At 37.7% G+C, this 21,953-nt stretch overlaps 1 protein-coding gene across 6 annotated transcripts in view; it reads right to left on the bottom strand.

The window, feature by feature from the left end:
• The window catches only part of cul9 (cullin 9), a 50,566-nt gene extending 33,586 nt beyond the window's left edge, over positions 1-16,980 (bottom strand). For 3 of the 6 annotated variants that reach the window (XM_084093899.1, XM_084093900.1, XM_084093902.1), the window contains exons 1-9: positions 16,797-16,962; positions 16,000-16,036; positions 14,241-14,903; positions 8,992-9,146; positions 7,394-7,990; positions 5,947-6,088; positions 5,638-5,828; positions 4,310-4,709; positions 303-495 (exon numbers count right to left, since the gene is read on the bottom strand). In XM_084093899.1, the coding sequence (XP_083950025.1) occupies positions 303-495; positions 4,310-4,709; positions 5,638-5,828; positions 5,947-6,088; positions 7,394-7,990; positions 8,992-9,146; positions 14,241-14,903; positions 16,000-16,036; positions 16,797-16,961 (2,543 nt within the window). In that variant the 5' untranslated portion in view covers position 16,962. Of the gene's footprint in view, positions 1-302; positions 496-4,309; positions 4,710-5,637; positions 5,829-5,946; positions 6,089-7,393; positions 7,991-8,991; positions 9,147-14,240; positions 14,904-15,999; positions 16,037-16,796 lie in introns of all 6 variants that reach the window. The other 3 variants (XM_084093901.1, XM_084093904.1, XM_084093903.1) reach the window with 3 other exon arrangements.
• Positions 16,981-21,953: the final 4,973 nt, after the last annotated feature.

The following is a 21,953-nucleotide window of genomic DNA, read 5'->3' as shown; positions in this document are numbered from 1 at the left end:
TGCTATAGAGGTTCACCCAACTATGACAACTTCTGCTTCTGAGAACCCTGGAAATGTGAAAAGGGTCCAGTTCATTGATAACAAATGGAGTGATCTACGAGTGGTCGGTTACAATGCTATAGGGAAAACTACTCATTACTTTCAAAACATGAGCTCATTGGGAAATGCTGTGCTATCCTCAAAAAGAATTTTGATGAATGGTAAAATTTGGTAAAAAGAGTATTTTTTTAAAGTCATTAAATAAATAGAAAAAAAAAAAAACAGAGCTGAGAGTAGTGGTATTTCTGGTTTGTAAGTCCCACCGGATAGTTTGTGCCGAGTCTGATCTGAGGGTGCTTCTCTCCTGAGGTCCCTCCTCCTCGAGAGTCTTACTGATGAATTTCATGCCCGCCAGCTGCAGTCCAGAGTCAGAGCTGCTCTTCTTCATGATGTCCACCACCTCCCCCATCTTCTCCAGACAGCTCTTCTTACCCTGCACCTTTGGACTGTTGAACACTGCAGTGAACAGCAACACAACAAAAATACTTGCTTAGAGGGAGAAATGTACATATACTGAGCACTATTTTAACCCAGTTAATTATGTGACAAAGAAACTTAGATGAGATGGATAAGAAACACTACTGGATGTGGCTATATTTTGTTTACAACCAGGACCTAAAACTAACATTTTGCCAAACCTACCAATGGCCAATGACTTAAGAACATTTACCGGCCATAAATATTTTTTACCAGCTATGAAGCTGTTTTTGCAAAATCAAGCAGTAATGCCAATCAGCAAAAAACAATCAGTAATAAAATAAGAACAAACAATCAAATAAGCAAAAGCACAATTTACAAATGAAATAAACATTGCTATTCAGGAATGTTTTTCAAGTACCGTATTTTCCGGACTATAAGTCGCTCCGGAGTATAAGTCGCATCAGTCAAAAAATGCGTCATGAAGAGGAAAAAAACATATATAAGTCGCACTGGAGTATAAGTCGCATTTATTTAGAAATTTATTTCACAAAATCCAAGACCAAGAACAGACATTTAATCTGGAAAGGCAAGTTATTCAACTACACAGTAGCACACAGAACAACAGGCTGAGTAGGTGTCCGGTATGTTAACGCAACACATTAACAGTTATTCAGCTACACAATAGCATAAAGAACATATACCTGGGAGGCTGAATAGGCTAAATTAACATAAGCCAGGGAGTCCAACAAGCAAGTTACCAGTAAACAAGTTCACCAAGCACCCGCGATCTCATTCCACATCACTGAATCCATTGAATTTTCTTCATATGGTGTCGCTTCTGAATAACTCCGCCAACTAGAGCGCCCTCTCGCGGCTGTAGACGGTAATGTTTTCTCTTGGTTCATCTCAGTCTGAATTAATTTTGATATATAAGTCGCACCTGAATATAAGTCGCAGGACCAGCCAAACTATGAAAAAAAGTGCGACTTATAGTCCGGAAAATACGGTAGGTCTAACAGTAGTTTTTAGGTAGGCCTACAGACATTTCATAAAGTAAAATGCAAATGTGAAATAAGACAACGTGTCTTCATTGTATAAATTAAAGATGAATCCTTTTTAAAGTTACAAAAGTTATTCAGTCAAGAGGAGTACATTATTTCTTTGTCTTTTTTTGTTTGATTAACATTAAAAACGGAGACAGCAACAGCATTATTAGGCTGCTGCCACTTTAAGACAATGCATGGATCCAATTTACTGACTCATACTGTGTTTTCTTTCTCAACTGTTTGTTCACTTAAAACAAAACCTAAATTAATTGTGCGTGAATTTGTCCGTTCAAAAGCAAGATGATGAATTGGTCAGGTACATTGGACCTACATAATTCTCCTATTCGTTAAGATGTGTCAATTCTTAAAAAATCCTCTGCTGAATTTGTATTTTTAGGCATTGTTACATAGCATGTGCTACTTTTTTCAGCAATGGTCAAGATGCATGTGTCTAAATGACAAATCAGGGCCCCATAATAAGGACGTACGAATTATGTGACCGTATACGTATAATAGGCGCTGTAGTCGTGGGGCAATGGTTAGAGAGTCAGACTTGTAATCCGAAGGTTGCTGGTTCAGAATGAACAGTGCTCTCTTTCACCCTCAATACCCACAACCGAGGTGCCTTTAAGCAAGACACCTAACCCCCAATCGCTCAACGGGCTCTGGGTGTGTGTCCACAGTTTGTGTGTGTGTCCACAGTTTGTGTGTGTGTTCACTACTCACTGCTCCTAATGCTCTTAACTTGGATGGGTTAAACGAAGAAGACAAATTCCGAGTATGGGTTACCATACTTGGCCTTCACAGCACGTCATGTTGTGATAGTAGGATTAGGGTTAGTGTTGGGATTAGGGCAAGGGTGACAACAGTGCAGTCACATAATTCGATGGATCACATAGTTTGGTGTAACAGATGGAATGGTCACTGGCCTGGAATGATGGAATGATCAGACAGCGCGAGTACGAATTGAGTCATCTTTTGCGTCTTTCTGCACTTGAATGCATATGTGCTCACAAAATTATGTCAAAATAAAGTCATGGCGAGTATCCTTGTGAACACAGTTTGTCTTATTGGAACATAAACAGCTGGGATAAAATGGGTTGCGCTTCAATATTTTGGATCCGTGCATTAGGTCTTAAAGTGACAGCAGCCTAATAAACCTGCTGCCGTCTCTGTCATCAATGTTAAAGGGGACCTATTATGCAAAATTCCCTTTTACATAATGTTTGAACATAAATGTGTGTTGGCAGTGTGTACACACAACCACCCTATAATGGTAAAAATCCACCCACTCCTTTTTTTAAATCCCCATAAATAATAAGCAATGTCTCAAAATAAGCCGCTTGCAGTTTCTATGCAATGTGACGACACAAATGCTTAGGCTCACAACTGCTGACGGACTCTTTCCTATTAGCATACACCCCGCCCTCAGTGAGCTGTACACAGTCCACCATGTTTATCTCCTCACCAGAGCATTTAACAGCAGCATTCAAGTAAGAAATGTATTCTTATTAAAGCTATTAAAGTGATTCAATCAAGAGCAGTGAGTGATTTTATTTTTGTTTTGTTTGATATTCATATTAAGAGCATATACAGCAGTAGGTACTGCATATTACGCTGCTGTCACTTTAATACACAGATCTAATATACACATGTGATTTCTTTACTTGTTTACATTAACAGACATAACCGACTGTTTATGTGAACTTTGTGTGTTTTTGACAGTTTAAACGCAATAACACGTGAAAGAGAACTTAAGAGATGATAATCAAAACCAAACAGACGCTTTAGTTTTTGGCAGAGTATCTGAGGCACGAGATGTAAAGGCTTCCGGAGAGCGGGGCGGGAAGCAGCAGCTCATTTGCATTTAAAGATACATGGATGAAAACAGCATGTTTTTCCTTCCACTCAAAAATGAGTGCTTTTACAGCTTTTACAACATGTTATAATAAATGATCTGTGAGTATTTAGAGCTGAAACTTCACAGACACATTCTGGAGACACCTGAGACTTATTACATCTGGTAAAAAGGGGCATAATAGGTCCCTTTTAATCAAACAATAAAAGAAAAGTGAAGAAAAATCACTTACTACTCTTGACTAAATGACTTTTGTAGTTTTAATAATTATTATTGTATATTTGATTTATACAGTGAAACTATGCAGTTATTTTACATTTGATTGTTCAATTTCTGTACAATTTCTTACCTAAAGCATTTCTTCTGTAGCATTTCTTACTACTACTGTTAGACCAATCTGAAAAGATTTAAGCAACATTTTTCATTTGTATCTTTGTTCTATTGTCCTTACTTGTACTATTAGTTATAATTTGTTTGTTTTTTGTTCTAATTTTATTACTGAGAGTTTAATAATGTTTGAACTTTATTTAGTTAGGCTAGTATTTTTTGTTGCATTATTGAAACTGGAATCAAAGAATTGTGAAATTTCACTGGCATCTAACTTTTGCCATCGTAATTTATTAGAGTACAGTTACATGGGTCAAAAACAATAAACAATTTTATATAAATGTTTTTTTTTGGCAGGGCAAGTAAAAATATGAACCACTGGTTCGACTTGGCCAATAGATAAAAATCCTAAGCATTGAGCCATGCAAGTCTTAGTTTGCCTTATGCAAATCTATCTGCTACAGCATAAACGGTATATCTCCACTGTAGGACACGTTTATACTGTCATATTCAAATAGTCTATTCACAGACATTCATCATCATGAAAAAAAAAAAGAGGTTCCACTAACAGTCACATCCATAACAAAGCAACACCAAAAGGCTTGAAACAAAGACTTGCCTTTCATCTTCTCCTCCAGGTCATCGGGATACTTGGTGTCATCTTCACTGGGAAGTTCACTCTCTGTCTCACTGCCTGTGTCTGCTGGGATCTCTTTCTTAGCTTTCTTGGACACAGAGCCCATGATGCAGGAAGAAGCTGAAGAGGAAGATAACGTGGCCGAAGATAACGATGAAGACGACGAAGCTCCTTGTCCTCCAAGCGAGCCGTCCATCAGCATTTCCTCATCCTCAAGGCCTGCACCTCCACAGCTCAGGTAGTGCTTGATGAAAGTGTGGGAGCAGAGCAGGTCACCCAGGCAGGAGGCCTGCAAACTCTGTTTCAGGTAGTGGAGGACCTTCCTCGCCACCTCACCCGTGAGGGACAGCTGGATGAGAGTCGAATCATCAAGCTCTACCATCTGACAGATACCAAGAACAAGCCGGAGAGAAAGCGTGACACAAGCTTATTTAGTAGAGGGAATTACAGTCATTGTCTAGTTCATTTTAAACATTTTATATATAGCCAATAGTGATATCTAAGTAGCAGAGTGGCCAATGGCCAAATTACAAAATAAGGATAACACGGATGCATAATTCAATTAATTTATGTAATATATAGTAATGTTCAAACGTTTAGGGTTGGCAAGATTTTGTAATATTTTGAAAAGTCTCTTATGCTCACCAAGGCTGCATTTGTTTAATCAAAAATATAGCAAAAACACTCAATGTAAATATTCTAATTCAAAATAACTTTTCTATGATGATTTGCTGCTCAAGAAACATCTCTTATTATTATCCATGTTGAAGACAGTTGCACTATTTGTGTAAAAGCATACTTTTTTTAAAGCATTTTTTTGAACGTTATAAATGTCTTTCACTTTTGACTAATTGAATATGTCCTTGCTAAATACATATTAGAATAAAACTTACATAATCATTGTTTTCAGTATTTTTTTTTTTTAACAAATCAGATGAGGTTGGCTTGCATTACAGTAATGAGAACTGCTGCTTTATGACAATTTTCATTATAAATACCACAACACACAAAAAATAGATGTATTATATCTTTTGATTTAAGGGTAAATATGACCCAGACATTATTTTGAGAGGCTTCATGAAATTCACATTTTGGATTATTTGTCTTTGTTTTAAAATTTTCTAAATCCTAAACCTTTGTAGGGGGACACTCAGGGCACTGTATTTATTTTTACAAAGACTATGAACAGCATGGCTGGTAAATTTACTTTAATTTTAGACCCAGAGTACAAGTAAACACACTCAAAGCTCCTTAAAACTAGCCTATTCTACCCTGTGTGAAGAGCAGAGCGGAGGAGAGGGAGTGAGTACCGGTTCATCAAGGCTCTGTCGCAGGATGCTGTTGATCTCTTGCTGCTGCTTGGGTTCCAGCTTCTTGATGAAAAAGAGCACTTCCCACCATTCAGCACGGCTCAGGGTGCTGGTGTCGTTCTGAGAGCCCTCCATCAGGTAAGGCAATGAGTACAGCCCACCAGGGGGCTTTGAGAAGAACGTCTGGCTCACTGCCACGTTCAGAAACACAGAAGAGAACACTGTGGTCTCGTATAAAGAGATGGATACACATAAAGCAAACACAAACATGTGGCGGAGTGTGAGAGTCCTTGATGACTTCTGTCTTACCTGTAGTGAGTTTGAGTGTCTCCGTGAGGGAGGACGCCTTTTCCTGCGTCTCTTTCTCAGCCGGTCCTCCACTGCCGTTGCCCAGAATTTCAATCATATGCCAGTGAACCCAGTAGGTCCTGGAGAGGGAGTTCCAGTACACCTGCAAAAGCCAAAACATGACAGGATTCAAACAAAAAGAAAAGCAATTCAGGCCCTTTTTACCCTACGCAATGGACAGTAAAAGAAGGTGCTTCAACTTCAGATAATGCTGATGGCAAACTAAAAGGTAAATATTATATGAGCATTTTTATTTTCTATAAAATCCTTTTATGAGGTTTGCAGTTTTTGCAACTCATGCCTTGCTCTACTTTTTGCGCAAGTTACGTTAACTTCAGGACCAGGGTTGAATGGTTGAACTTGAGCTTCATGAATGTGGAAGTTCAAGCGTTAATACAGGGTTGATTAGATATTGACAGAGCATGCGCTTAGGATTGGCACAAATGCACATTGGCTGGTCCGGCCTGAAAAAAATATTTTTTTGTCATTATTTGAGTGTTTAGAAACAACATTTATGAGAGTTGTTGCCATACATTCGCGCCATTTAATCGCGAATATGAAAGGGCCTTTACATTCCAAACTAAAGAAAACGGCGCGAACTTCGTTACGACTCACAAGGAAGAAGAGTGATTTTTATAATGGTTTCTTTTGTGAAATAAGACAACCTCGAAAACATATGCGGGCTGACAAATGTGGCCTCCAGGGGGAGAGGCCTTGGAAATGACACAGAGAGGGGTGTAAAACCTGCCAGTTTGGACTGCACTCGCAAATGCATCTTGGCGTCTAGCGTCCAGATTAAACAAACCAGAGATTTAAGGTAAATCCTTCTCTTATTTATCTTACTTTTGTTTTCCATTGGAATTATTCATAATAATGCATATTGTTTGCTGATTTTCTGCTGTGTGTGATAAGCAATCTAATTAAAGTTTATTTTATGGCTTTATTCATTTGACATGCATAAATATAATTTCTATTCACCTGGCTTTTTTGTTCCATGGTTTCCAAATAATGATATTCCATCTGTCCAGTCATGCTTTTTTATGATATTGTATATATTTAATGATAATTATTATTAATTATAATTATTATAAACAGAATTATAATCAACATTGATATCCGAGGAATAGAGATAGCCCACATTTTATTTGATGGTGAACCTAAAATTATGAATAGGACGCTGGTTCAAACTGGTTGAGAACCACTGGTCTTAGTGCACATGATAAAAACAATGGAAAAGCACATCAGTGAAATGCAAAAACATGTTCTGTGTGAACAGCTCCTAATAATGCACAGTTCTAATTTTAGTGAAACTCATAGAAACATTTTCAACATTAAGCTATATAAAGGAAAACAAGAGTTAAACATGAAGTGTCTGATATTGAGCTTCATGCTTTCACACAGCACTAACCTGGACCGGCGGTGAGCCGTCATTACTGTAGCGAAACTCTCCTTCATCCCCGGCACTGACCTCCTCGTAGTCCTCCAGCATACGGACCATCATGCCACTCTTCAGATTGTCCTGCACATACTCCACGTATGCTGAACGTGAAGTGAAGTCAGAACGTGTCTTGAAACCATTTGTGGTTTTCTTCTTCTTTGGTGGCGTGACCGCAGCCATTGCTGTAGTGACCATGATGGAAGGCGAAGCGGAGAAGCGCGGCTGAAAGATGGAGCGGATGGGGTGTTTCTGGATTTCATTATTGATTTCCTCCAGCCCTCGGCTTGAGCTCATGGAGGTGAAGGGCAGCTGCCGGTTGCGGTCCCAGCCCATGACACGCACCAGCTCTGAGATGAGGTTGGCCATGGCCATGGTGAACTCGAACTCCCGCTGCACACGTGCGTGCTCTGATTGGTAGGCTGCCGTGGAGGAGGAGGATGAGGAGGAGGAGGGGCCGACGTCCTGGCGCTCAGAGGAGGAATCCACCCCTGCAGTGTTGAGCTTGTCCATCAACGATGTGACGCACAAGTAACGCTTCACCAGAGAGAAAAGCAGCTTGCCAGGAATCTAAAATAGACAAACCCAAGTGTTACATTGTTACACACAAACACTGGTACAGGGTCAATGAAAACTAACGAGTTTCCAAGATAAAGAAATTAATTTCTTTAAAAAAAATAAAAAATCAGTTATTTATAATATTTAAACAAAACTTCACTGCTTGTTTTTTCCCCCCAATAAATAATAAAATAATATGCCAAAGGAATTTTCTTTTTAATTCCTTTTAATTGATTCCTTTTCCCTCATTACAATCAGTAAATTTGATAATTTTCAAAATTACACCTCATGTTTGTAATCAATGTATGTATGAATTGCTATTTTTTTTTAATGTATTTTTAAATTAATATACAGACCCAGAAAAAAAGGGAAAAAAATGTCAATGACCCACAAATAAGGATTCAAGTGCAAGACACGAAAGAACTCACACGCGAGAAGTTTTGTGTGCGCAAATATTTAAATTCACACAAAAAATTTGTCACCATTGTCGTTTTTGGCAAGTATAGCTGTTGCTAGTAGTTTGATTATTTGTTCATATTTTCTTTATTTTTATTTGACAGTAGTCCTTTTCCCCTAAACATAGCACATACCGAACCGTACCGAAACCGTGACCCTAAAACCGTGAGTAATTTGAACCATTACACCCCTACTGAAAAAATATTTAAGTAAAATATAATAATATAGTATTTAGAAATTTTTTATAATAATAATTTAATTTTACATTACAAATGTAAAGTTACAATACTAATATTTATGGCTGCGTTCATTTCTTAATTGTCAAATGTTAAACCATCAAACTTTTACTTTGATGGAAAATGCAAGGTTCCCTCAAAGCTTCCCGTGCACTTCATGGAAGTAGCGCTATTTCACGTCACACGAGCTGCTGCCAATGATGAATCAATTTCGGTTAAGATGCTGCCTGACAAGAAGTTGTCTACGCAGACAGCAGACAACGAGATTCATGACTGGGTTTTGGACATATTTCAGACGAGAGTGGAAAGGAAGATGAGCACCTGGGGAAGATGGATGCCCTCAAAGGAGATGCCATGCTCCTCAGAGGAGGTGGTTTCTGCAAAAAGCTCCAGCAGGGTGTAGCGGTTATCAAAGTCCATGTGCTGCTCGATGCCATCCTGCTGGCTGAGGGACAGGAGCACATAGGCACGACTCCCTGAAAGTCAAACAATAGCATCCTTATCAACAATGCACACAACAATGTCTTTATTTACTTTTATTGCACATTTGGCAGACACTTTTATCCAAAGCGACTAACACTGCATATCAAGTATACATTTTATTAATGCGAGCATTCTCTGGGAATCAAATCCCTGAATACCCATTAGAGTATATGAAATATCACAATGATAGTAATCCGGTTTTAATTTCGCAACTGAGTTTCTTAAAGGGGTGGTATAATGCCCTTTTCACAAGATGTAAAATAAGTCTCTGATGTCCCCAGAGTGTGTGTGAAGTTTTAGCTCAAAATACCCCACAGATATTTTTATATAGCATGTTAATATTGTCACTGTTTGAGGGTGAGCAAAAACACACCGTTTTGTATCTGTCCCTTTAAATGCAAATGAGCTGCTGCTCCCGGCACAGGGGGCGGAGCTACAACAGCTGCACTCACACAGACATGCACTGAAAATTTAAAAAACGTTTAGCCTTTTATGTTCAAAACAGAGTCAGACAATGATGGAGAGACTCAAGAAGAAGTGACAACATGTAGACAACATTTCTGAATGGTTAGTTGATGAATTTATGTAGCTGATGTGTAGTTATCTTCTAGTCATTAGCATATTCTGTCTTGATAATATATATAAATCGTGTTCGGGGGCGGGGTTTATGTAAATTCTAGGGTTTGTGATGTCACTAACCCGGGAGGAAGCTCGTGTAGTCTCTACCAGCCGTTTGTTGTAGTCCTTAAAAGGCTATTTCTTTAAAAGCAAATATCTCCATTTGCTTTGAACTTTGAGCATTGTAACTTTGCAGATGTTGTTTATGCTCAAACAGCAACATTACACACTAACTAAAGTTAGAAAAGTGAAATTATAATCAACCACCCCTTTAAAGAAGGTCTCAATAAACTAACTACTGAACTTTCAATCTTATTGTTATAATACATACATATATCAAAAGCAATGGAGTTTAATGCACCATATGCCAAATGGAACAATCATAAGCCCGTAACAACCAGAGGCAATTCACAGAAACTTTTTTGCAAATCTAAAAATGCACATCAAGAGACTAAAGTGCCAAAACAAAAGAAAGCAATTTCAGTGTGTTTGAAGAAAAACAAAATGTGTGTGACACTTTAGTCTGGGACTCTGAGTAATTTTTAACCATTGTTTTCTCCATTTAAAAATAGAGGCAAAAAAAGAGATCTTGGTTTTTCATATATTCATGGAAAAAAAGGATAGAGCTTGAATATTTGACTTACACATGGTTGGGCTTAGAGGTGGGCGATATGACCAAAATCTTATATATATATATCTTTGCTTTAAATAAGATTGATATCAACATTTTTCAATATAATTTAAAGAAAAACAATACTAGCCTAAAAAAACTCTCAATCTTATTGAAGACAAGTAAACAGAGATAAATGAAATAGACCTACCTAAAAAAAAAAACAAGCCCTACCAATAAGAAATACTAGGCTACATAAAATGTATAAAGTAGCCTAATCAAATGTATAAAAAATAATGCATAGTCTTAACTGTGTATATTAAATATACATTTATTCTTATTACAATTAACCAAAGTGATTGTTAAGAGCAGTGAGAGACTCTTATTTGTTGTTTGATTAGCATTAATAATGACAGCATGTAATTTTGGACACTGTCACTTTAAGATCAGCAGCACGGATCCAATATACTTGTGCGTTGTTCTCTATCAATTTCTCAGTTCTTTCTCAACTGATTACGTCCACCTAAGACATAAATGACTGTTGGCAACAAATACATGGTCATTTTGACACATACTATGTGTATTTAACCGTTCAAGCCCAATTAGACGGCAAAAAGCACTCAGTTCAGTTCTCTCGCGCTTTATGAGCAGCGGCTTCATGTGCGCGTCTCTCAGACAGCGCTGAGAAACAGCATCTCTGACAGCACACACACATAGTGAAATAAGTTCTCTTTCACAGCTAATTGTGCTTCAATGGTTTAAAAATCATTTGTTTTTAAACCGCATTGGTTAAAAAATGCTTGTAAACGTTAAGCTTTCGTGACCGCGCAGCATTTCAATGTCACATGAGCATAACCGTGATAGAGACGATAGTACCGGTTAACAAATTTCTACCATTTAATCATGTCTGTTGGTATATCGCCCACCCCCGGCTGGTTCATCTGATGGGTGAACTTGATAAAAAGTCCTTACATTTTTTTTTTTTTACCACTGTTGTGCAGTGTCAGGGCTCGAATTTCGGCGCGGTTATTGCGCATAATTTTAATCATTCCCGCAGGTCTCACGCTTATAATGCAGGAAATTCCCACATACAACTTACATGCTAAAGTGAATAAATGTTTGAGAAAATAAATACACACAGATTATAAGATCAAATCAGTCATTTTAAAACTTTCTGAGAGACTTTAGACAAACATACAGAAATCATGCAGCCAGTCAATCAAAAGCCAGTCAGTTGAGTTTGTGGCAAAAGCTTTTACAGTGCTTGTATATTGTCGTCTTTCAATGCATTTGATAATTCATACTCATTAAATGGAACCGAAATGACATTCATCACAAGACAGTTAGTTAAAACATTTCAAAATGCACCTGCAGAATATTTTTCCAGTCATGAATTTTGTCACCGGGGATTTCAATAAAATAGTGCAAAATCTCGTCTCGTTCTTGTGAACTCAATCTCGTGTCTCGTCTTGTTTCGTGAGATAAATGTCTCGTCACAGCCCTAGTAAATATAGTCTTTTCTAATACTAAATATTAACAATTCTTTAAGAGGTTTGACTGGTGTTAAGCAACTGGATAAAAAAAATAGGTGTTATACGCAAAACAAAACATATTAGTCAGACAAATAACAGAAAAACATCCACATCTCACCACCAACAGCAAAATGACTGAGCAGCAATTATTGTGCTGATTCACTATTCTCAGAAACCCCTTTCTGCAAAAACGGAGTCAAAGCACCTTCATGTAAGTTCTGCTTAAGTCTGCAAAGCTTCAGTAGTGTATAAAACAGAGCACTGTATTACCATGCTACTGCCTTAAAATTCTACTATGTAGAAGAAAGAATGTGGGCCACTAGTCATAGTAATTAGTACAGTACTACTATAGTAACTAGTACTATATCCTAACATTAGGAAACTATAGTGTGTAAAAAAACAGCGCTATCTAAACATTGCTCTGTTTATTTGACGGGTCTGGCAATCCAAATTCTTGCTCAACCACTATCCTGGATTCTGGGGTGGGACCTTTTTTCCAACCAATGACAGACAGGAAATATACTAGGGAATACACACACACATATACAGAGAACCTATACATATACAAATATGGCTAATATCTCATGAATATTGTGTTACTGATCACATGTACAGGGAGAACCCGGCTTAACATGAGCCAGAGCCACATGCCTGTGGTCTCCTCCTTGTGGAGGAGTGAATCACACAAATGCCTCACCCTATTCTGAGGAACTAGAGATGAATAAGTATATCCTGTGAATAAGAGTGAACGGAATGAGAGGAACTGGAAAGCCCCCTTTCACAAGGGGTCCATTACAACATTTCCCCTTTCAAAAAAGGAATTATCAAAAAATCGTAGTAAAAATAACATCAGACTTTGCCAGTCTAAGTTGTATAATTTATTAACATCACTAGTTTTGGGTTCTACTTTTAGACATAGCTCTAAAACAGAAGCTCTCTCAAAATGTTTGAGGATGACAAAAGAGTTCAATCGAACCCATGCTGAAAAATACAGATTTGTCTCATCTAGTCATGTAGGGTCCTTTTAGACACTGCCGACAGGGAATGCAGAGAGCGCTGTGACACAGCCAACTGTCTCTGCCCTTCACTGATGACTCACAATACCCAATATCTCACACTGACGGCAATCTGTGGCCTCATCACACTTGTGCTGTGGTCTAAGTGAATACAGACTTTACTTAAGGGTTCACCTTAGACTTTGCGCTCCATTCAATACAATCCATATCCACATGACTGCGGGAGAGCAACATGTAAATGTTTCAAACTCGTAGAGCGAGAAGACATATTGACCTCTTGGCTTGGAATCAAACATGGGGGACACTCCTTGTTTTGGCAGTTTTGCATCAATACAAGAAAAAAAAAGAATGTAAGTCAAATGAATTCAATTAAATAAAGTTTATTTAACACTGACTCTGAACATACTTACGATTTTACTCCGTGGTAATATTTTTATTTTATACTTAGGCTATATTATTTATTCAAACCAAGGAGCAAGACCTCATATCCTGTTTTTGTTATCTTCATTAAATCAAAAAATATTTTTTTATGCTTATTTTATATGCTTAAAATCCAGTGTTACTACCTATTTGATCTTAAATGCTACAAGAATAACAGGTATTATTACGCAGACTAATTATTTACAGCACAAACAAATAAATAATAAAAATTCATAAGCACTTTTTATTTTTAGTCCGTTTTAAAACGTTTATGTATAATTTAGAGAAGCTAATTTATAAATGTGATTAAGAGATCTATTTCCATTGTATATATAATCCATATTGAGCATTTGAGAAAGACGACATGCACATAAACTGCAATGGAAACAAATTTACTGAATAAATAAAACTTTTTAATAGGTTTAACAACCGTCTTTGTTTGGAATAGAGTTTGCTTCAAGTCAATATTGAACAAATGCACACTTGCTTTGTTTTTACATACACAGAGCTGTAAAATAAATGTAAAAAATATTGAAAGGTTGTTTACTTTAAAATGTGATGGGTGTAATGCAAAAATTAAGCAAATAATGCAATATTAGACAAATACAATATTAAGAAAAAGTTATTCCTAATTCCTAGGCTATTTAAAATAAAATCGATTAAACTTAATCGAGTACAATAGTAAGTTTCACCAGTAGTTTAAGGAAAGTGTTACTTTTCTTTCAAGGGGAAATACCATAGGAAGTGAGAGTTTTACTTTAAACCGCAACTCCAAAATGGTTCCTCAGACACAGCAAAAGGTGATAGCCAATAGACATGAGATCATTTAGAGATTGCCAAATGTAATATAGAGTTAAACACAGAAACCAGACCACAGAACGTGGGACTCACCCGCATCGTGAGAAGCCAGGGCTCGCAACATCTTGCCGGCGCTGCGTCTGGTCTGTCGCTCCTTGTTGCAGAGCAGTTCCATGAGCAGGTCGAGAGCACCGGTCTCCTTGAAGACTCCCACCAGAGAGCCGATACTAGCGTACGCGCTCAACACGTGGATGGTGTGCGTGATGCTTATCCCGAAGTCGCTGTTCTTGGCCATTTGCTTCCGGGCTCGGCGGACGAGATTCTTCACGTCGTCTTTCATGTCCGACAGTTCTCCCTCATCAAAGGTGACGTCTGTGGGGAACTGGCCGCTGGGCCGCTCCTCTTCCTCCAGCAAAGGCCTCTGGGAGTCGGCCTTGCGCTTGCCTAGAAGAGTGGGGCAGTTGGCGTACACGTCTTCAGTGGACATCCACATGAGGATGCTCTCAGTCTTGCTTTCTCCTGAAGTGGAGCCATTGGAGCCGCCGACGCCTGAACTACTGCTGCCGCCGCCGCTAGCCTCATTGCTGCCGCCTGAACCGCTGCTGTCCTCCACGGCCAGGAGACTCCAGCGAATCAGATACTCCGTCTGCCCGTCGTGAGTCCTCCTCTGGCGGATCAGCTCCTCTGGGTAAGCCTGCAGCTTCGGGCCCAGCTGGATCAGAAGGTTGCCGTTGCGGCGCTCACCCACCATGGTAGCTGAGAATTTAAAAAATAAAAATAATAAGAGCGATTTAATATGTATATCTAGTTATTATTGTCATGTCCAACCTTAATGATTAAGAGAATTTTAGAAATAAAATAAGTAAAATCGCTGTATTACATAAACATCCGATCCTATAAGTTAAAGGGTTAGTTCATCTAAAAATGAAGATGAATTCATCACTGACCCTCATGTCATTCCAAACCTGTAAGACTTTTGTTCATCTTCAGAACACGAATGAAGATCTTTTTATCTGAGAGATAAACATTCTTCTTTTTATCTTGAAATCTGAGAGATTAACACTACATTAACAGCTACGCAACTACCACTCTGACGCTTCAAAAGTTCATAAAAAGAACTTTCGTAAAACTAATCCATATGAATTGAGCAGTTTAGGCGAAATTTCTGAAGAGACACGATCGATTTATATGAGGAACGGATTGAATTTAGGCTTTTATTTTATGGTTTCATTTCTGGGTGACCCTTTAAAGGGATAATTCACCCAAAAATGAAAATTCTGTCATTAATTACTCATCCTCAGGTCGGAATTATAAAGGTATTTTTAGTGAAATCTGAGAGATTTCTGTCCATTTACCCAAAACGTTGACGCTTCAAAAAATACATTGTAAAAGAAGGGAATAGAGCGATTTAATCAAAGTCTCACTTCCTTTATGTGATGAAAAAATATTTATTTTAGGCTTTTATTCCAATATAAACATTGATCTATGCATGCACATACATAGAGCACATCAAATATGGAAAACAGAAGCTCGCAATTGCTTGACACGCGAGTGTTCTCTATTGCTTTATAAACGTTTTGAAATTTTAGTGGAATGGACTTTAAAATGGAGGGACACAAATCTCTCAGGTTTCATTAAATATCTTCATTTGTTTTCCCAGAGAGTTTGGAACGACATGAGGGTGAGTAAATGATGATCTACTTATTTTTAGATGAACTAACACAACATTTTCAAGGTAGATGAGACGGGACTAAAGCGTTGGGATGTTTCTGTAATACATCATCCATGATCCAGTGTCATATTAAAAGGAATATCTCTCTCTAAATTGAAATTTCTATAATCATTTACTCACCCTCATATCTTGCCAAACCCATAAGAGTTTCGTTCATCTTCGAAACACAAATAAAGATATTTTAATTGAAAGACATATTTCATCATACACTCACTTCTGGGTGAACCATCCCTTTTAGACCTGAAGATTTCAAGCTACAGTAAGTTACATAGGAAAGGTTGTGATGTTTCACTTTCAATACGTCCAAGAGTGTTATATTAAAGGCAAGGGATATGTCACCCTAAAATTCGCTAACGTTAACAAAGCATCAACCGTTGTTCTGCGCAAACAAAGTTCAAAGTTTAAGAAGAAACACATATTTATCTACACAACGTCACATTACTTCTCACAGCTGCTGTCAGTGCGCTAGCGATGTTGCTAAATAGCGTCACACGGGCCTGATGTCTTCATGTGTGTTTGATCCCCGGAGGTTTTACTAACACACAAAGTGCTTTGTGTTCATCTAAAGGAGTTTAAAGACTTCAAGCCGCGCTGCTTTTTCTCCTGTGATGCGGTTAAACCAACGAGCTGCGCCGAACAAGTGCGCATTAGCGCTAACGTCAACATTGCAAGCAGGCAACGTGACGCGGCGCGTCAAACCGAAACGTGACGCGTCAAACTGAAACTCGTGTTAACAACTAAGCTGTATAGTGTGTAAGAAGCACGAATTAGCTCCGTGCGTTATAATTAGAGCGTTCTGGTTAGTTGCGTCGCGTCGCTAGCAGGGTGCATATGCTTCAACTAGCTGTCAGTGCGGCCTCTGTGTTAAAAAGACATAAAAAGCCCTCATTGAGCGCCAAAACTGCGCTTTGGCTCACCTCCGGTGTTGCAGGGCCTCCTCTCCTTCTCGACTTTCCCCCTGGGTGGATGGAGTTTTCTTCTCCGTGGTAGCGTATCGTTGCCCAGCCTGAAGTCGTTTTTGCTGCCTGTTGTATAGTTAAGTGTAGTCCAGTCCAGCGCTGCTTCCTGTGGAACGTATGCATTCAGCCCGCGTATGCGCCAACGTCTGAGTGCAGCAACGCGTTACTGCCACCTGCCGGCTTGGAGGAACTACAGGAGTGGCCGCAGAGGAAATACCAAAGACTTTATATTATCTTAAAGGCATAGCTCACTCAAAAATGAAAATTAGCCCATGATTAATAGTCCAGTCATTTTATGAAAAAAGGTTGAACAAATTGCAACAGAAGCAAACTGATTTTGTATCCTCAATATGTCCTGAGTAAAGAAAAAAAAGCACTGAAGAATCCCATTAGGGGAAAGTTTCGAAAAAGACCCAAATATAACGTTAGCCTATTCACGCCTATTTATTCTTTTTCTTACATGAATATAGGGTAAAGAATTTAACCTTTAGATATCACCATGAAAATTACTGAGTTGATTACTTACATCAAGACAAACAAAAAATGTATAACAAGTTTTTTTGAAATTGTTTGTTAACATGGACAATGAATGGAACCCATTTAGGTTACCCATGAGTATTAATACATAGAGGCAGGAAGAAATACTTTAAACCAGCCTTTATTAATTATTATTGCAGAGATGGGGTTTGGGGCTGGGTCCGTGGGACTGTTTCTGGGGGTTCACTTTTTATTTTGCCTACCTTTTGTCTTCTGCATTCTCCTTACCCTTGTCTCCTGTTCTTCCCTCAGACTCGTCCCCCAGAAACAGTCCCACGGACCCAGCCCCAAACCCAGTCTCTTAAAAATTAATAAAGGCTGGTTTCTAAAGTACTTCTTCCTGCCTCTATGTATTAATGCTCATGGGTAGCCTAAATGGGTTCCATTCAGACCTTAACTGTAAGGTATTTTACTGTTATGTGTCAACAAGATTCAACAAGACATTTTCACCTGGCGCGATCCAATGTTTAGATCTGTTGTGGTATTTATGCAAATTAGCACATACGTAATTAGATTATGCACCGTTTGTCCATGTTAACAAACCATTTAAAAAAACTTGTAATACATTTTTTGTTTGTCTTGATGCAAGTAATCAACTCACTAATTTTCATGGTGATATCTAAAGGTTAAATTTTAACCCTATTCACGTGAGAAAAAGAATGAATAGGCGTGAATAGGCTATATTTGGGTCTTTTTCGGAACTTTCCCCTAATGGGATTCTTCTGGGCTTTTTTTTCCCTTATTCAGGACATATTGAGGATACAAAATCAGTTGAGTTTGCTTCTGTTGCAATTTGTTCAAGTTTGACCCTCATTTTGGCTTAAAATGACTGGACTATGATCACCCTCAAGCCATCCTAGGTGTATATAACATTCTTCTTTCAGACGAATACAATTGGAGGTATATTAAAAAATGTCCTGGCTCTTCCAAGCTTTATAAAGGCAGTGAATGGTTGTTTCTGTTTTGAAGTCCATAAAAGTGCATCTATCCATGATAAAAGTGCTCCACACTGCTCCGGCGGGTTAATAAAGGCCTTCTGAAGCAAAGCGATGAGTTTGTGTAAGACAAATATTCTTATTTAAACTTTATAAAGTAAAATAACTAGCTTCCGGCAAAACAAACATATGAATTTGACTTAAGCCTAAAGCAACTTATGCGAGAAATGCGACATACTGCTGATATTTACGTACCACTCCATGACGCATTACTCTAATTCTGACGTCATTAGTTGCGTAAGTTGCGCTTTAGGCGTTAGTAGACTGCGTAGGGTCATTTGGCCTGAAGCTAGAATTTTACTTTGTAACGTGTTAAATATTAATATATTTCTTACATAAACTCATCGCTTCACTTCAGAAGGCCTTTATTAACCCCCCCATAACCGTGTGGAGCACTTTTATCATGGATAGATGCAGTTTTATGGACTTCAAAACAGAAACAACCATTCACTGCCATTATAAAGCTTGGAAGAGCCAGGGCATTACATTTTTTTTTATATAACTCCGATTGTATTCATCTGAAAGAATGTCATATACACTGTTATGCAATGTGCAATTATTCTATTATAATTATGCCTTTTGGTATGAAGTACGTATGTGTCGTAGTAAACCATAATTGTAACTGTATTAAGAAAGTGGTTCATAAAGAAAAACACTGCAATTGTTGTTGTAAAATCATTTATTGAGAAAATGGTTTATAAAGAAAAATATACCACACTGATTGTTGTAAGCATTTATTTAGCATATGGCAGAGTAGAGAGAAATTTAAAATGTATTAGAAAGAACTTTTGCCAAAGAAAGAGGAAAAATGCAAGTATTACCGTCTATGTGTTGCGGATGAAACAGAAGATACAGCGATGAAGAAAAGGTCCAGAAGAAGGAGGACAAAGAGGCAAAGGCTTTAAATGACCAAGTCCTAGGGGGTGTCCAGGAGGGGATTACCAATGAACAAGTTTTAGGGAGTTTCCAGGAGGAGATTCCTGAAGATGTCAAAAAGTTGATGGACTTTAAAAAGAGCTGGAATGACATGTCCAGTCAGACGCTGATTCACCAAGGACAGCCTCTCCGGTGTTAGATGCCTTGCCATTGCGCCTCATGTAAATTAATTGGTTTTGATTTACTTTTAATTATATTTTATATATTAGTACCTTTAATGTAAACTAGTTAACCTGTATTTAGTAAAAAAAATATATAATTGAAATTAAGAAGCTCGCCTGCCATAAGTCTCTGTTTTACGAAAGATTGAACTGACCACGGAGAAGTCTTCTGTGATCTAAATATTGTAAGTATGGAAATTCAAATGCTTATTATTTAGGACAGATTTGACTTACTTTACCTAACCTGAGAATAATTAAAATAAGGTTAAATGTGTTTAAAATTATGCACCATAAAACAACACTTAGGATGACTTGAGAGTGAGTAAATCATGGGCTAATTTTCATTTTTATATCATATCTGATATCATATTTTTATGTGTATAAATTATGTGTGAATATTCCTAATCTGTCTGAGAGTGCTATCTCTCTATAGGATATGTGATTGACTCTGCCCACACTTCAAAAACGCAAACCTGTGAAAATGCTAACGCACATTACATGCGTATTACGTGTTTAGTCTATAGGTATGTGCGTTTAATATATATGTGCACAGGCATGTAGTCTTTCTTTATAAACTGACCTCAACAAATTACTTGTCTGGCCTTAAAAATTTATAATACATAATTATTTATCGCTTCCGCGTAGCAATGTGAACTGAAATTATTTTGACAACGTTTTATCTGTACAGAGGTAAAGGGAAGGGAAGGAGGCCTTCACAGGGGAGAGACTAGTTGACACTTCAGGACTGTGTTGTCGTCGTGTCCAGGCGCAGGTGTTCATCAGATCTGGATACGGCCTGGATCCGACGGACTGCGGTAAATCTCAGGATAAGCAGAGAGATATATTATCTTCCTGGCCAAGAAAGAATAACCTTTTCCAACTAAAGTAAATAAAGTTCTAGCAGGGTAATAGCATAGGTATCACTAGATCAAGATGTTTAAATGACTTCGATATGTGGCAAACACAGAGACAATAAAGCGGAGATATAATGGTTTAATAAATTAAACTAGGGTAGGCTACACACACAACTAAACTAAGCAGAGATTGTATACAGAATCAAGGAAGTAAAGAAAAGTGAAGAAAGAGAGAGAGAAGAAAAGAGAATGGCAAGATTACAATCAGTTAACCACAACCTATGAGAAACATCAGAGAATCAGGGTCACCTTAAAGGGGCACAATAACTTAGAAACGCATCTAAAGGCGTTTCTAAGTTACTTTGGTTGCTGAACAAGTCCAGATGCAGGAGATTCTTGAGATTCTTGATGATTTTGCCTGGAGTGCGCTGAAGCGTTTGTTTGGGTTCTTGGTGTGGTCCACGTTGAATCCAAAGAAGTTAACTTGAAGATGAAGTTGCCGGAAGGAGACAGGAGAATGTTGTCTCAATGAGATTGAGCAAAGATCTGAACTAATCAGACACTATTAAGGGTCCTATCAGTTCATACCCATTTGTTGAGGTGACTAATCAAAGATGACCTGGAGAAAGTCTTTGTTCCATCTTATCTTCATTTGCATGTGGTAATGCGTGGCATGGAGAATTTGTGCAGTCTTTACACAAAAGTATGGTAAAAATATCATGATGCAATTTATCATAACATATTGATGGGGGGTTGAGATGGATTATTTTAATGTTAAATCATTTTAATGTTAAATTCATCAATCTGGTGCACTTTGAGAGTTCAAAATTAAAAGCTCCAACCCATATTCAGTGTGCAAATTAAACAAAGAAATATTCAAACCTCTTTTAGTTACAGTGTCTATTTACATTACACCTACTACATAATAATAGTTATAATATTAATCAAATGACAGTAATAGCCATATTTTGTAAAACAATAAAGGAAACTTTCATAATTAGTTTTGTACCAATTTCTATACTTGAAAGAGATAAGCACATGATCTTTTATTTTGACGGAAACTGCATCAAGCTTTTATTTTGGCGGAAAACATGATTTACAAATGACTCTCATTCAATTTCTAGTGAATTGTGGTAATCGTCAACTATGCAGATGTGGAAATTATCTGTAACTGGGTAATGGGTTCCTACACTCATGACATAGCCTAAGTGTTTTGAAAGTAGGTCTGCTTACCGCAGGCTCTACACTTTCTCATCTCTCTCCTGATCCTCCTCACTATCATCCTCTGCCACAGGAGCTGATGAAGGTCAGAAAACATACACTACCGTTCAAAAGTTTGGGGTCAGTAAGATTTTTAATGTTTTTAAAAGAAGTATCTTCTGCTCACCAAGGCTGCATTTATTTGATTAAAAATGCAAACAAAAACAGTAATATTCTGAAATATTATTCCAATTTAAAACAGCTGTTTTCTATGTGAATATACAGTAATGCTGTTCTTTTGAACTTTCTATTCATCAAAGGATTTTGAAAAAAAAATTTGTACACAACTGTTTTCAACATTGATAATAATAATGAATGTTTCTTGAGCATCAAATCATCATATTAAAATGATTTCTGAAGGATCATGTGACA

The sequence above is a fragment of the Abramis brama genome, assembly GCF_963993115.1.
Source record: "Abramis brama genome assembly, chromosome: 19".
Classification (NCBI taxonomy): domain Eukaryota; kingdom Metazoa; phylum Chordata; class Actinopteri; order Cypriniformes; family Leuciscidae; genus Abramis; species Abramis brama.
Note: the sequence above shows the minus strand (reverse complement) of the source record. Positions and strands in the feature narration are given on the sequence as shown.